At 41.7% G+C, this 16,050-nt stretch overlaps 1 protein-coding gene across 1 annotated transcript in view; it reads right to left on the bottom strand.

Moving 5' to 3' along the window:
* The window catches only part of rorc (RAR-related orphan receptor C), a 76,693-nt gene that overhangs the window by 51,845 nt on the left and 8,798 nt on the right, over window positions 1-16,050 (bottom strand). Inside the window, exons 3-5 of the mRNA XM_060922016.1 lie at window positions 11,003-11,165; window positions 10,680-10,790; window positions 6,903-7,027 (exon numbers count right to left, since the gene is read on the bottom strand). Of these exons, the coding sequence (XP_060777999.1) occupies window positions 6,903-7,027; window positions 10,680-10,790; window positions 11,003-11,165 (399 nt within the window). The remainder of the gene's footprint in view (window positions 1-6,902; window positions 7,028-10,679; window positions 10,791-11,002; window positions 11,166-16,050) is intronic.

Raw genomic sequence — 16,050 nt, 5'->3', positions numbered from 1 at the left:
GTAGTGTGTTACTGATGGTAGCCTTTGTTACTTTGGTCCCAGCTCTCTGCAGGTCATTCACTAGGTCCCCCCGTGTGTTTCTGGGATTTTTGCTCACCATTCTTGTGATAATTTTGACCCCACAGGGTGAGATCTTGCGTGGAGCCCCAGATCGAGGGAGATCATCAGTGGTCTTGTATGTCTTCCATTTTCTAATAATTGCTCCCACAGTTGATTTCTTCACACCAAGCTGCTTACCTATTGCAGATTCAGTCTTCCCAGCCTGGTGCAGGTCTACAATTTTGTTTCTGGTGTCCTTTGACAGCTCTTTGGTCTTGGCCATAGTGGAGTTTGGAGTGTGACTGTTTGAGGTTGTGGACAGGTGTCTTTTATACTGATAACGAGTTCAAGCAGGTGCCATTAATACAGGTAACAAGTGGAGGACAGAGGAGCCTCTTAAAGAAGAAGTTACAGGTCTGTGAGAGCCAGAAATCTTGCTTGTTTGTAGGTGACCAAATACTTATTTTACCGAGAAAGTTACCAATTAATTCATTAAAAATACAATGTGATTTCCTGGATTCTTTCCCCCCATTTTGTCTCTCATAGTTGAAGTGTACCTATGATGAAAATTACAGGCCTCTCTCATCTTTTTAAGTGGGAGAACTTGCACAATTGGTGGCTGACTAAATACTTTTTTGCCCCACTGTACTATATAACATCAGAAAATGCCCGACCTTGTGTCTTTCATAGATGATGAAATTCCTTAGACAGTTAATATATTCTCTTACTTATCACATCTAATGCCTGTGTGTCTCTTTGCCCAGTGGGAACAAACATCAAGCTAAAGTGGGATCACCACATTACAATATACTAGTGCATCTCAAAAAATTAGAATATCATGAAAAAGTAATTTTTTTTCGTAATTTAATTCAAAAAGTTAAACTTTCATATATTCTATATTCATTACATGTAAAGTGAAATATTCCAAGCCTTTTTTTTCTTCATTCTGATGATTATGGCTTATAGCTCATGGAAATCAGAAATCCAGTATCTCAAATTATTAGAATATTTCCTAAGATCAATCAAAAAAGGATTTACAATACAGAAATGTCCAACTTTTGAAAAGTATGTTCATTTATACACTCAATACTTGGTTGGAGCTCCTTTACCACAAATGACTGCATCAATGCAGCGTGGCATGGAGGTGATCAGCTTCCAGCACTGCTGAGGTGTTAATGAAGCCCAGGCTGTTTTTAAAGCGACCTTCAGCTCATCTGTATTTCTGGGTTGGGTGTTTCTCATCTTCTTCTTGACAATATCCCATAGATTCTCTCTAATGTTCAGGTCAGTTGAATTGGCTGGCCAATCAAGCACAGTAATATCCTGGTTAGCAAACCAGCAGTTTTGGCACTGTGGGCAGGTGCTAAATCCTGCTGGAAAACGAAATCGGTATCTCCATAAAGCTTGTCAGCACATGGAAGCATGAAGTGCTCTAAAATCTCCTGGTAGACGCTGCGCTGACTTTGGACTTGATCAAACACGGTGGACCAACATCAGCAGAGGACATGGCACCCCAAATCATCACAGACTGCAGAAACGTCACACTGGACTTCAAACACCTTGGATTCTGTGCCTCTCCACTCTTCCTCCAGACTCTAGGACCTTGATTTCCAAATGAAATGCAAAATTACTTTCAACTGAAAAGAGGACTTTGGACCACTGAGCAACAGTCCAGTTCTTTCTCTCCTTAGCCCAGGTAAGACACTTCTGACGTTGCCTCTGGTTCAGGAGTGGCTTGGTATTAGGAATGGGACAGTTGTAGCCCCTTTCCTAAAGACGTCTGTGCGTGGTGGCTCTTGATGCACTGACACCAGCCTCAGTCCACTCCTTGTGAAGCTCTCCCAAGTTCTAGAATTGACATTTCTTGACAATCCTCTCAAGGCTGCGGTCATCCCTGTTGCTTGTGCACTTTTTCCAGCCAGCCTTTTCAGCAATGACCTTCTGTGGCTTATCCTCCTTGTGGAGGGTGTCGATGATCATCTTCTGGACAATCGTCAAGTCAGCAGTCTTTTCCATGATTGCGGTTGTGTGTACTGAACTAGTCCGAGAGATACACTGTATTTATACCATTTTATTCAAACTTGAAATGAAATATTCTGATTTTCATTAGCCATAATCATCAAAATTAAAACAAAAAAAAGGCTTGAAATATTTCACTTTACACATAATGAATATAGAGTATATGAATTTACCTTTTTGAATTAAATCACGAAAAATTGAACTTTTTCACGATATTCTAATGTTTTGAGATGCACTAGTAAACTGAATGAGACGTATTGAATGACTATCATCATTCATGTGTTAAGACCACAGTTTCTCTTCCAATATGAATGCACCTTCTTTAGATGTGGACAGCATGTCACTCATTACCGTAATGCTGTCATATTATTCAGACCTTTTTCCTGGAATAATACAAGAAAGGGTGGGGGGAGGGACAACAAAGTGTGAGATGCACAGTTAACAATGAACTGTACAGTAATAAATAGATTTCAATCATTTTTGTGGAATATTACTTATTAGATTTCAGATTTCTGAATAGCAGGTGGAAAAATCTTACAGATAAACCTTACCTGTGTTCAAGGTATCTAGCAAGCACTTCACTTGTTACAAAAATCAAAATCTAGAATCTATTTTTGGTTATTTGCCCTAATAACAGAACCCTTAAAAAGTTCTTTCAAGAGTCCTACAACTGATTTTTTTTTTAATTCGGGTAGAATCATTTGCTCTCACAAGCACCCAAAATACAGAGAGTTTCTTTTATTGTGTTTTGGACTAAATTCCTATTTAGAAGATGCATTGCTCAGAACTCTTATGGACAAAACCAACATGTGTTTCCCAAGGTTGGGTTTAAAATGGAAGTGGTTTTTCTCAAAAAAAAAAAAGCCGAGATAAGGCTTTATGAAAACACATTTACAGATCAGATCACTATGCATCAGATAAACTTGCAGCACGCTTTGCTCCATGAATATTTGAATAGATTAATGGAGACGTACTTTATTGCAAATAAAAGAACTCACAAAAACCCACATGTATTTAAATAATTGCATTCATTCAATAAATGCATTCATTGCAATAAGTGCATTAGTGTTACTAATACATATGATCTCTTCACAGACCCTTTCAAGGGCCGAACAAAAATATTTTTATGCGAATAAGCACACACAGCATCTCCAGTGGATTGTAATCTGCTTGAAGAATTAAGTTCCAGATCAATGGCCAATATTAACTGATATGAATAATCCTGTAAAGAGAGAGAGAGAGAGAGAGACAGAGAGAGAGAGGCAGACAGTGATTATCATTTTTAACACTGAAAAGAATTTCAAGCATCTATGAATTCATTAAAGTAATGTGCACCCTCTCTGATTCAGCGATTAAGACTTCTATGCACCATAGATTGATTGTTCCTACATTCTGGCTGACTGGTGTTTTCGAGCAAAAAAATGTTTCCTGGCATCTATAGCTGTTTTCTGTACATTGTCTTGCTCCAAATTGTGTGCCGTGATGTTAGTTAAATAAAGACTGACTACGTTACTAGCCATCTGATCCAGCTCGCCACCAGGTAGTGATCAGTTGACAGCTCTGCTCCTCTCTTCACCCAAGTGTCCAAGACATATGGTCGTAGATCAGATGAAACTACTACAAAGGTCAATCATCAATCTGCGGCCTAGGGTGTCCTCGTGCCACATGCACTTATGGACACCCTTATGCTCGAACATGGTGTTCGTTATGGCCAAACCATGCATGGCACAAAAGTCCAACAACTGAACACCACTCGGGTTCAGATCAGGCAGGCCATTCCTCCCAATCACACTCCTCCAGGTCTCACTGTCATTGCCCACGTGAGCATTGAAGTCCCCCAGTAAAACAATGGAGTCCCCTCGTGGTGCACTGTCTAGCACCCCACTCAAGGACTCCAAGAAGGCTGGGTACTCTGAACTACCATTTGGCGCATAAGTGCAAATGATAGTCAGCGACCATTCCCTGACCCGAAGGCGCAGGGAAATGAGCCTCTCATTCACTGGGGAGAACTCCCATGTTAGCGTGCCAAACTGGGGGGCTACTAATAGCCCCACCCCTGCCCGGCGCTGCTCACCCTTGGCAACTCCAGCATAGAAGAGAGTCCAACCCCTCTCCAGGAAATTGGCTCCAGAGCCCAAGCTATGCGTTGAGGTGAACCCAGCTATATTTAGTCGGTACCGCTCAACCTCACACACAAGCTCAGGCTCCTTTCCCACCAGAGAGGTGACATTCCATGTCCCAAAAGCCAGTTTTGTCAGCCGGGGATCAGTATGCCAGGGCCTCCACCTTTGGCTGCCACCCGATCCACAGTGGTGGAGGTGGCCGGGGAGAGGGAAGTCTGGGCTGCTCTGCTTAGGCTGCTACCACCATGACCCAGATCCAGATAAGCGGTAGAAAATGGATGGATGGATGGATGGATGGATATGTTACTAGCTTACAGGATAAAACATGCTGCAGAGTGGAACACTCGTGCCAACAAGTAGAACTCAACACCAACTGTGTGGATAAGGATGTCTTCACCTCCAACAAGTCCTGGCTTTCTTGTTACTAATTTGTGTGCCAGAACTTCCCCTAAAATATACTTCAAACAGGAAGAGAGCTATTGGGGAGGGGGACACATTTCAGACATTTGACCTTGTTGTGACCTTGACCCTGTTTGGCTCAATTACAAATTCTAATCAGTTCATCTGCTGGTTACAATAATAATTAGATATAAAGCCTACAAATATTCAACCTCCCGTTCTTCAGATATCACACTAACGAGACATTTTTTATATATGGCGGCACGGTGGTGTAGTGGTTAGCGCTGTCGCCTCACAGCAAGAAGGTCCGGGTTCGAGCCCCGTGGCCGATGAGGGCCTTTCTGTGCGGAGTTTGCATGTTCTCCTCGTGTCCGCGTGGGTTTCCTCTGGGTGCTCCGGTTTCCCCCACAGTCCAAAGACATGCAGGTTAGGTTAACTGGTGACTCTAAATTGACCGTAGGTGTGAATGTGAGTGTGAATGGTTGTCTGTGTCTATGTGTCAGCCCTGTGATGACCTGGCGACTTGTCCAGGGTGTACCCCGCCTTTCGCCCGTAGTCAGCTGGGATAGGCTCCAGCTTGCCTGCGACCCTGTAGAACAGGATAAAGCAGCTAGAGATGATGAGATGAGATGATTGTTGGTGCCAGATGGGCTGATGTGAGTATTTCTATAACTACTGATCATCCAAGATTTTCATGCACAACAGTCTCAAGAGTTTACTCAGAATGGTGCAATAAAGAAAAAACAAACATTCACTGAATGTCAGTTCTGGGGACAGAAACACCTTACTGATGAGAGAGGTTAACGGAGAATGGCCAGACTGGTGTGAGCTGACAAAAAGGGTACAGTGACTCCGATAACAACTCTGTACAATTGTGGTGAGCAGAGAAGCATCTCAGAACGTTCAACACATTGAACTTTGAAGCGGATGGATTACAACAGCAGGAGACCATGTCAGGTTTCTCTTCTGTCAGCCAAGAACAGGAAGCTGAGCCTGCAGTGTGCACAGGCTCACCAAAACTGGAGAGATGAAGACTGGGAAAACGCAGCCTGATCTGATAAATCTTGATTTCTGCTGAGGCACACAGATGGTAGAGTCAGAATTTGGTGAATCCATGAACCTAACCTGCCTTGTGTCACCAGTCCAGGCTGGTGGAGGAGATGTAATGGTGTGGAGAATGTTTTCTTGGCACACTTTGGGCAAATTAATAGCAATCAATCATGCCACAGGCTGAGTATTGTTGCTGATCATGGGCATCCTTTCATGACCACAATTTATCATCACCTAATGGCTCCTTCCAGCCTGATAATGCACCATGTGCCAAAGCAAAACTCATCTTAAACTGGTTTTATGAACATGACAATGAGTTCTATGTTCTTCAGTGACCTTTGCAGTCCCCAGATCTGAATCTACACCTCCGGCATGTGGTAGAACAGGAGATCCACAGCATGAAAGTGCACCAGAGGAATCTGCAGGAACTGTGTGATGCGATCATGTCAACGGTATGTTTCCAACAACTTACGGGATCCATGCCGTGAAGAATTGAGGACGTTTTAAGAGCAAAGGAACCTATCCAGTAGTAGTATAGTGTTCCTAATAAAGTGCTCAGTGAGTGTATTATTCGGTCAAGCCAAGTGAGTTCTCTCAGTCTAGTAGCACATTATCATTTCAAGATTGCAGCAGGGCGGCACGGTGGTGTAATGGTTAGCGCTGTCGCCTCACAGCAAGAAGGTCCGGGTTCGAGCCCCGTGGCCGGCGAGGGCCTTTCTGTGCAGAGTTTGCATGTTCTCCCCGTGTCCGCATGGGTTTCCTCCGGGTGCTCCGGTTTCCCCCACAGTCCAAAGACATGCAGGTTAGGTTAACTGGTGACTCTAAATTGACCGTAGGTGTGAATGCGAGTGTGAATGGTTGTCTGTGTCTATGTGTCAGCCCTGTGATGACCTGGCGACTTGTCCAGGGTGTACCCCGCCTTTCACCCGTAGTCAGCTGGGATAGGCTCCAGCTTGCCTGCGACCCTGTAGAACAGGATAAAGCGGCTACAGATAATGAGATGAGATGAGATTGCAGCAGTCAAGTGTACTATTGCAGTTGCACATACTGGTATTATAAAGTTTCTACAAGCTAACTGAGCTATTATTAATAATAATCATTAGTCTAATACCTGTTTGGCATATAGGTGATCATCATCAGAAATAAATATTCAGTGAAAGCAATTAGAATGGAGTATTATATATAATAATGTATAATAACATATTAAACACATGAAATGATCCTATAAATGGTCATGTGTGTGTTAATGCGTTTGTGTTAGTGCTAGTATACCTGTACCCTCCGTGTGTAATATGGATTCGTCAGCGCTGGTCACTCTACAGGTCACAAAGATTTTTTTGCCCTCAATTCGATCCAGAGCACTGTGAAGCACAACTACACTACCCAGTGGTATTGGACTGTGAATGGACAAAAGACAAGAAAGAGGACGTTGGTTAGTAAGATTGTGTATTAGTGTGGAATGATATAAACCTCTCGTACAAAATTAATTCTAAGTCGAAACAGACTTGTATCTTAGTTGGTAGCACAAAGTTTACACTGACGTTAGGGTGCATCAGTTGCCCCCTAAAAATGAAAAGTTCCTCCGATCATGATGCATTTTTGTTTTTATGTTCCTTTTGGTAAGAAAACACACTGGGTGAAATATTTGGACAAAATTCAAAAGTTTAATGGCGGCACCAGGAGCTCAAAGTTATGGAAAAAGCTGCTATTTTATGACTTTTATGACAAAATTTCGATCACTTTTCATGAAACATTATGGCACCTTATAGAGTATACCAAATATTTTAGATACACATTTTTAGTACATATTCTAAACATATTATCAAGCACAGTTTGAGTTTTAGCTGTTGATTGAATCATTGTTCAACTACTTTTAAACAATACAAATGTATTATGAATCACATTAATGCTTCTCAATCCCTTGCAAAGGTTCTTAACATGATCTCTGGCTCACAAGAAACCAATAAATGGAGTCCAACATTGTGATTCAAACCTTACGCGAAAACATAAAATAAGCGTTTTTTGGCAAAAAATGAACCTCATGTTGCCACCATTAGACTTTTGAATATGGTCAAAACATTTTACAGGATGTCTTTATTGGTGAAAAGGAACACCCGAACAAAAATGTATCAGATTTTTTGCAAGTGAGAGCAACTGATGCACCCTAATGGATGTGTAAAGTTACATGAATAAAGTTAGTATTCTAAATACACGCACTTATAGTTTGATTTTTCAAAAATTCCACAATTGCAGCACATTTCTTTAAAAACAAGAGTGCTCTGAGAGCACAATATCCCCCGCTGGCAACTAGAGCTATGCTAGGGCTGCTCGATTATGGAAAAAATAATAATCACGATTATTTCAGTCAATATTGAAATCACGATTATTCAAACGATTTTTTGAAACAATGCATTAAAGCATTTCTCTTTAAAACAAAAAAAACCTCTTTGTTATTGATCATTTACGTTCACCTTTCTTTCAAACTGAAAATAAATATAGTCTAGAAAAACTTAAGTTTGCGATGTATAAAACAAAATAAAAATATTCTTTTGACATAAGACAGAGAAAAACAAATGTACATAGGCTGCATGTCTTTGGCTAAATAATATCCGATGGATGCTGTGAGTGCGTTGTGCCTCTCCGAATTCGTGGCATACGGAGTGGCATTGCAGAGAGTGGCTGAAATGGATGGCTGCATTGTCTTGCTGGTTGTGGCGGCATCGGCTTTATCTTTTTGTTTTTTATTGTTTCGTCGTGAATAACTTTATGGCTCAGTTTCAGGTGGTTGAAGAGGTTTGTAGTGTTGCCAAGAGGCGCAGATACTACCTTATTGCAAATCTTACACACGATGCGCTTCTGTTCCACATCGGAGTCTTCGAATCCAAGGTGATCCCATATTACAGACGCTTTTCGTCCCTTTTTGTCGACCAACCGATTCTGCCCTCCTTCTGTCATCTTGCGAGCTTACCTCGCGCCAAACAATTCACAATCTCTCCTCCTTTCAGCTGCATGAGTGGAGAGCCATAGAGACACACACACTGCTTCCGCCCAGGGCCGTAACTACCATTGAGGACACCGACGTCATGTCCTCGGCATTTTTTTCCCACGATATTTTTTTTTTCACTCAGAAATGTGAAATTAATATATGATGAAAATCGTTCTGACTTTGATCGGTGGAAAATTCTAAATTCAGCTTGCATCCCCCTGTTCTCATTTGTTTGTCTAAAAATAAAGTCCACATAATCATTTTTAAACGAAGCTGAAATATCCGACATTGGAAACATTTCATATTAGGCAGCCTCGCGATAGTCAGCTAAACACCACGGGATATACAAGAGCTGAGAAGTGTTCTCATCAAGGTCCGACTCCGCAGCCAGCCAGTTTGTCAATTAGTCGTGGAATCTGAAAATTGACATAAGATGAAGAAGTCTACTACACTAAAACAAACCAAACTCAGCTCTGGAAAGTCAACAAGTGAGAGAAAAAGAAAGAGGGAAGAAGGGGAGTTAATTTTGCCAGTCACTGACAGTTATGTGCCGGAATGCTTATGATCATTAACAGTGCAATTTTAATTAGCATTTCAAGCAACAACAGTCGAAGCCACTTAGCTAGATAGGATTTTCGTTTTCCAGGCGGCACAAACTCTTTTATTCTCTCTTTCGATTTGATTTGGTGCGTTTCAGATCAGAAAAGGCTGGACAGTCGTGACCTGTTGTTTATGAAGTTATTGGGTGCTGACGAGACTTGAGCTATTTTGCTAACTTACCAGACTATAGGCTAACGTGAACCCAAGACACTATTGTTTTGATCATTGGTTGTATTTTCGAACGGAAATGAAAACGGGTAGCAAACTTATTATGTTCACATTTTATTTACAACATAATGTACCGCCTCTGACTGCTTTCTGTCAATCATGAGCAGCCCAGCCGCGTTCACAGCTCCTCCTCCAATCACCAGCTGGAGATGAGCCTCCTCTCGGGAAGTCTTGTCCCGCCCCTCTTATTGACTCCCATCTGCAGTGAGGCTCAGTCTCCGAATGGAGCGTTTTAGTCGGTTTTGTCCAATAACCGTCTAGTATTTTGCTATTGAAAAGGGCAGATATTTTTTAAAAAGCAATTGAAGTCCATTCAGGCTCGGCTAGATTGCGTTCTCTCTCTCTCTCTCTCTCTCTCTCTCTCACACACACACACACTCACACTCACTCACTCACTCACTCACTCACTCTCCATCACACTCTCACTCACTCTCACTCTCACTCACTCACCCACACTCACTCACACACACACACACAAAATACTTTTGTGATCGTGCAGTTTTGAAATTGTTAAAATAAACATGTTCACCTACATGTTCATCTTGTTGGGCTTGTGATTTTGACTCGTTTCCAAAATGTATGAAAAGTCACCATATTAGGACTTTTTTTTGGCAAATAAGATGTATCGCAATGTTTGACCTCGGTATTTGAAAAATCCTGGTTACGGCCCTGCTTCCGCCGCGTGAGTGTTGTCGGCAAGTCTGCGCATGGGCCCGCGGGAAGGAAATGTATTGTGTATGCGCGTCCCCGACAAATGGCAAAATAATCGTTCCAACTCGATTATATGAATTTTGAGATCGTTTGACACAAAAATCGAAATCGTGATCAAAATTTGATTAATTGCACAGCCCTAAGCTATGCTATACCGTAAGTGCTTAATACACCCTCATGAAATTGTCAAAGTACAAGTTTGGTAATCAAAGGCCATAACTCTGGTAAAATGCGACTGACTTGAATGAAATTGCAATATGCGTATCACCGACATATAACAAAGAATCCTGTCAAGTTTCGTGAAATTTCTTCAAAAATTGTCAGAGGAGCTGATTTCAGAAGGTGAGCACCCTTCCCGGAATGGACAGACAGACGGACATCACCACGACATAATCCCCCTTCGGGCCTTTACAGCCAGCGAGGGATAAAAACCACCGTACAAACACCTGTAAAACTGTAATGAAATAATGGGCTTTATAGTGATTTTGCACTTCTGAACCTTTGAGGTAGGAGGGTCTGGGTACCTGCGATAGTCGATATTGAGGTTGGCAGTCATAACAGTCCCAGCCAGGTAACCAGTGAGAGTGCCCGTCACCGTATCGATCATTGTGGCGATTGCTCCACCGTGCACATACCTGCGGCACAGGAAAACAGTTTTACACCACTTCCTTTGTTGTTAGGGGGTTTCCCCTTCTCTCACTCTCAGAAGCACAGGTTATTTTTCCATTCAGTGTCCTATTTTGATTATTATACATTTAGGCATCACTCACTTGTTTAGTGCAAAAATACTCCGTTAAACTTGTCTCTGCTAAATCGCATTTTTGACAGGAAGATGGTGCTCACTCACCCAGGAGGTCCTTCCAGTAGATGGCCAGCCTGAAGCACGCACACACATCTTGTCTCCTGCTTGTTCACAAAAACCACATACTCGAACGCTGCCCCAGGCTCTTCTACGTTCCTTGTGAAGAGTCTGGCTTTAGACTGGATTACTTTGCTCAAGTTTCCTCCTCCTACCAGATGGAAAAAATAAGTTACTTTTTTTTCCTCATTATGCATTTTAAGGCATTACACAACACTGTGAATTGCATAAACTTTGTACAGCATGGAGCGTTTATGTCGGTGATGTTAGAGGAGTAGGACCACAGAGCAAAAACTCACACGTGAATAAATATAAGACTGCTAGGCCAAATGTTGAAAGACCTTTTAATGAGATGATCATTTTATCCACAAGGTTTGTGAAAACAAAACAACGATGTGTGGGGAAAAATGGTGGCTCTGTTACATTCAATTTTAATAACTTGTATTTATGAGAGTAGTTTTAATAGAGAACTAGCTCTACAAATTTACTCGAGCAGGAGTAATGACAAAAACGTAGTTTTACTTAATTAACATTTGGCTCTGTTCTCTAACAGCAAAATTTCCATACAGTCTGTTGGGTGCACAAGGCCACTCTGTTATACCCGAGGTAAAGTGTGTATTTATTGAATAGGGAACTGTTATTAAAGGTGATATACACTACCGTTCAAAAGTTTGGGGTCACTTTGAAATTTCCTTATTTTTGAAAGAAAAGCACTGTTCTTTTCAATGAAGATCACTTTAAACTAATCAGAAATCCACTCTATACATTGCTAATGTGGTAAATGACTATTCTAGCTGCAAATGTCTGGTTTTTGGTGCAATATCTCCATAGGTGTATAGAGGCCCATTTCCAGCAACTCTCACTCCAGTGTTCTAATGGTACAATGTGTTTGCTCATTGCCTCAGAAGGCTAATGGAGGATTAGAAAACCCTTGTACAATCATGTTAGCACAGCTGAAAACAGTTGAGCTCTTTAGAGAAGCTATAAACCTGACCTTCCTTTGAGCAGATTGAGTTTCTGGAGCATCACATTTGTGGGGTCGATTAAATGCTCAAAATGGCCAGAAAAATGTCTTGACTATATTTTCTATTCATTTTACAACTTATGGTGGGAAATAAAAGTGTGACTTTTCATGGAAAACACAAAATTGTCTGGGTGACCCCAAACTTTTGAACGGTGGTGTATGCTGAGTTTTAGGCCTAATATCTGCAAAAGTAAATGTTTACACTCATGCTAAAATATATACTGTATATTCCTTTTTACGGGGCGGCACGGTGGTGTAGTGGTTAGCGCTGTCGCCTCACAGCAAGAAGGTCCGGGTTCGAGCCCCGTGGCCGGCGAGGGCCTTTCTGTGTGGAGTTTGCATGTTCTCCCCGTGTCCGCATGGGTTTCCTCCGGGTGCTCCGGTTTCCCCCACAGTCCAAAGACATGCAGGTTAGGTTAACTGGTGACTCTAAATTGACCGTAGGTGTGAGTGTGAATGGTTGTCTGTGTCTATGTGTCAGCCCTGTGATGACCTGGCGACTTGTCCAGGGTGTACCCCGCCTTTCGCCCGTAGTCAGCTGCCCGTAGTCCAGCTTGCCTGCGACCCTGTAGAAGGATAAAGCAGCTAGAGATAATGAGATGAGATGAGATTCCTTTTTACTGTGATTAGTGAACACTGATTGATTTTCTAATATTGTAGCTTTATAGTACAAAATTTTGGGTTGCGCAACAAGTCGTAAGTATTTCATATTATTGCTTGTTTCTATACAAGAGTAATTCTAGTTTTTGCTTTAAGGAGAGAATCACTGCCATTGTTGATATAGTTTGGGTTAGGTATAGGCCTGGGCGATAAAATAATCGTGATATGCATCATCAAGAGACACTTCATCAATAGCAATAATAAAACTGTGTGATAGACTGTTCGATAGGGCGGCACGGTGGTGTAGTGTTTAATGCTGTCGCCTCACAGCAAGAAGGTCCGGGTTCGAGCCCCGTGGCCGGCGAGGGCCTTTCTGTGCGGAGTTTGCATGTTCTCCCCGTGTCCGCATGGGTTTCCTCCGGGTGCTCCGGTTTCCCCCACAGTCCAAAGACATGCAGGTTAGGTTAACTGGTGACTCTAAATTGACCGTAGGTGTGAATGTGAGTGTGAATGGTTGTCTGTGTCTATGTGTCAGCCCTGTGATGACCTGGCGACTTGTCCAGGGTGTACCCCGCCTTTCACACGTAGTCAGCTGGGATAGGCTCCAGCTTGCCTGCGACCCTGTAGAACAGGATAAAGCGGCTACAGATAATGAGATGAGATGAGACTGTCTGATAGTTTAACTTAAAGGAACATTCTGAGATCTTTTAAACCTGGACCATAATTTTCCCATCTCTTTGGGTCCAAATATTTACTAGGGAAAAAAAATGATTGAAATGAGTCCTGTACTGAGTTAGAACACTATAACCGGCAATCATAAAATGGCTATATATGCATACGTGTGTAATTCTACAGGGAAATCATCCACATCAAAGTAAACCACTTGTTTTTGCCATTGGCAGCCTCATAATGTTATTATAAACGCCTGACAACATAGAACGGATCCCTACAGAGATACACCTGTGTACGTTTGCCTCAACAAAGTAACTGTAGAAAACAAGGACTGTTTCTCCATTCCCTGGGTGTTTCTCAAAGTCAACGATTTGCAAAATTTGTATTTGCAAGACCAGTCAGTCAGTCATTCTTAGAAATATGAAAATCGCTTTCGTCGTGGACTGTGTCACAGGTATGAAATTTAGCAGGCTATTTAACGTCAATCCATATTTTGCCATTTTAGCTAGATTCTCAAGGTTTTTTTTCTCTGCATTCCAAAAATACACTTCCTCACAGTAAATACATGCCCCAGACTGATGGTTTCCGATTAATCTGAGACCACAATTTGGGCTTGTGTACCTTATACACAGTCGTGTTGGTGTGCGTCATTGCAAAGGCCCCACCTTGTACATGCACACAGGATTGTGGGTGATTGAAGAACATAGAGGATCCCACATACACGCTTAAACTTCTCTGAAAGTAGCAAACAGTCCTTGGTAGAATTCAAAGGATCCTTGACATCGGAAAAGTCCTTCAACTTTCCACTTGAGGACGTGGAATCCTTGAAATTCAGCCTTTCAAGGACTTATCTTTGACATTTAGAAACACCAAGTGTCATTTTTCTACAGATATTGAGGTAAACGTACACAGGTGCATCTCTGTAGGGATCCTTTCCATGTTGTCAGACATCTATCATAACATTATGAGGCTGTCAGTAGCAAAAAAAAAAAAACAAGCAGTTTACTTGGATGTGGATGATTTCCCTGTAGAATTACATATATAGCCATTTTATGGCTGCCGGTTATAGCGATCTAACTCGGTACAGGACTGACTGCAATCATTTTAATCCTTGTTAAATACAACTCTGATTCCAAAAAAGTTGGGACGCTGTTTAAAACGTAAATAAAAACAGGATGCAAATACTTTTTGACTTACATTCAATAGAATACAAAATATTTAATGTTCAAGCTGATAAACTTGATTGTCTGAGTGTTGTTCAGAGAAAAGGTGATGGAGCACAGTGGTATACATGCCCCTCTCCCAACTTTTTTTTTTTGAAAGCGTTGCAGGCATCAAATTCAAAATGAATGTATATTTACAAAAAAACAGTAAAGTTGATCAAACCGAACACTACATATCTTGTCTTTGTATCGTATTCAATTGAATATATGTCAAGAAGAATTTGCAACTCATTACATTCTGTTTTTTATTTATGTTTCACACAGCACCCCAAATCTTTGGAATCGGGGTTGTATTGGGACGTAAAGAGATGGGAAAATAGGGCCCAGGTTAAAAAAAATCCCGGAAATTTCTTTTAAATGCATTAAATGCAAACTGCCAGAAACAGTGAGGAGTGAGAAAACTAGCAGCGTTTCCCACAGGTCTTAAATATACTTGTGGCGGTAAGCCAGTGGAAAGAGCCGACATGACCTGCCACCACGAGAAAGGTTTCCTGTCCTTGTGTGATTTTAGATCCCACTGGAATCTGCTCTGCTTGAGCTTCTCCTCGTTAAAACATGCATGCTATTGAACAGCGACAACCATAGAACCGTTACATTTTTTGACTTACAACAAAGGAAAAGAAACATGCAATAAATAAATAAATATTTAGGGCGGCACGGTGGTGTCGTGGTTAGCGCTGTCGCCTCACAGCAAGAAGGTCCGGGTTCGAACCCCGTGGCCGGCGAGGGCCTTTCTGTGTGGAGTTTGCATGTTCTCCCCATGTCCGCGTGGGTTTCCTCCGGGTGCTCCGGTTTCCCCCACAGTCCAAAGACATGCAGGTTAGGTTAACTGGTGACTCTAAATTGACCGTAGGTGTGAATGTGAGTGTGAATGGTTGTCTGTGTCTATGTGTCAGCCCTGTGATGACCTGGCGACTTGTCCAGGGTGTACCCCGCCTTTCGCCCATAGTCAGCTGGGATAGGCTCCAGCTTGCCTGCGACCCTGTAGAACAGGATAAAGCGGCTAGAGATAATGAGATGAGATAAATTTTTAATTTTTGGCCTTGGCCTACTAAAAGACAAAGTAAAGTCTATATGTGAAGAAACACTGCAGATGATGAGGAAACTGTTTAAAGCTAAAGTGTTTAAATTGAAAACAAAGTGGTGAAATTCAACCTTTTCTCTCCTATTACTGATTAAAATTAGGTCCTTAAAAAGTATCAATAATTATCAACACTGAATAAAATGAAACACTTTATCATGAGAATTTTTTTCAGCTATATCGCCCAGCCCTATTTAAGTAAACCTTTATTTTTAGGTTCTGTATTTTGTTCCACATCCAATCACAAATAAAATTGTAAGTAGGGTCTTCATTTAACAAAATTCACACCATCATGGAAATATACAGTACTCAGCAACTTTATCGCATTTCTTGCCCAGATGTCGTCAGCCTAATAGAGATCTGCACACATGTGAGATACAACATACAAACCCTGTTTCCAAAAAACTTGGGAAGCTGCATGAAACTCAGCCTCTCT

Source organism: Neoarius graeffei, chromosome 5 (assembly GCF_027579695.1).
Source record: "Neoarius graeffei isolate fNeoGra1 chromosome 5, fNeoGra1.pri, whole genome shotgun sequence".
Lineage (NCBI taxonomy): Eukaryota > Metazoa > Chordata > Actinopteri > Siluriformes > Ariidae > Neoarius > Neoarius graeffei.
The sequence above is the reverse complement of the archived record's forward strand: the minus strand, read 5'-3'. Positions and strand labels throughout refer to the sequence as shown.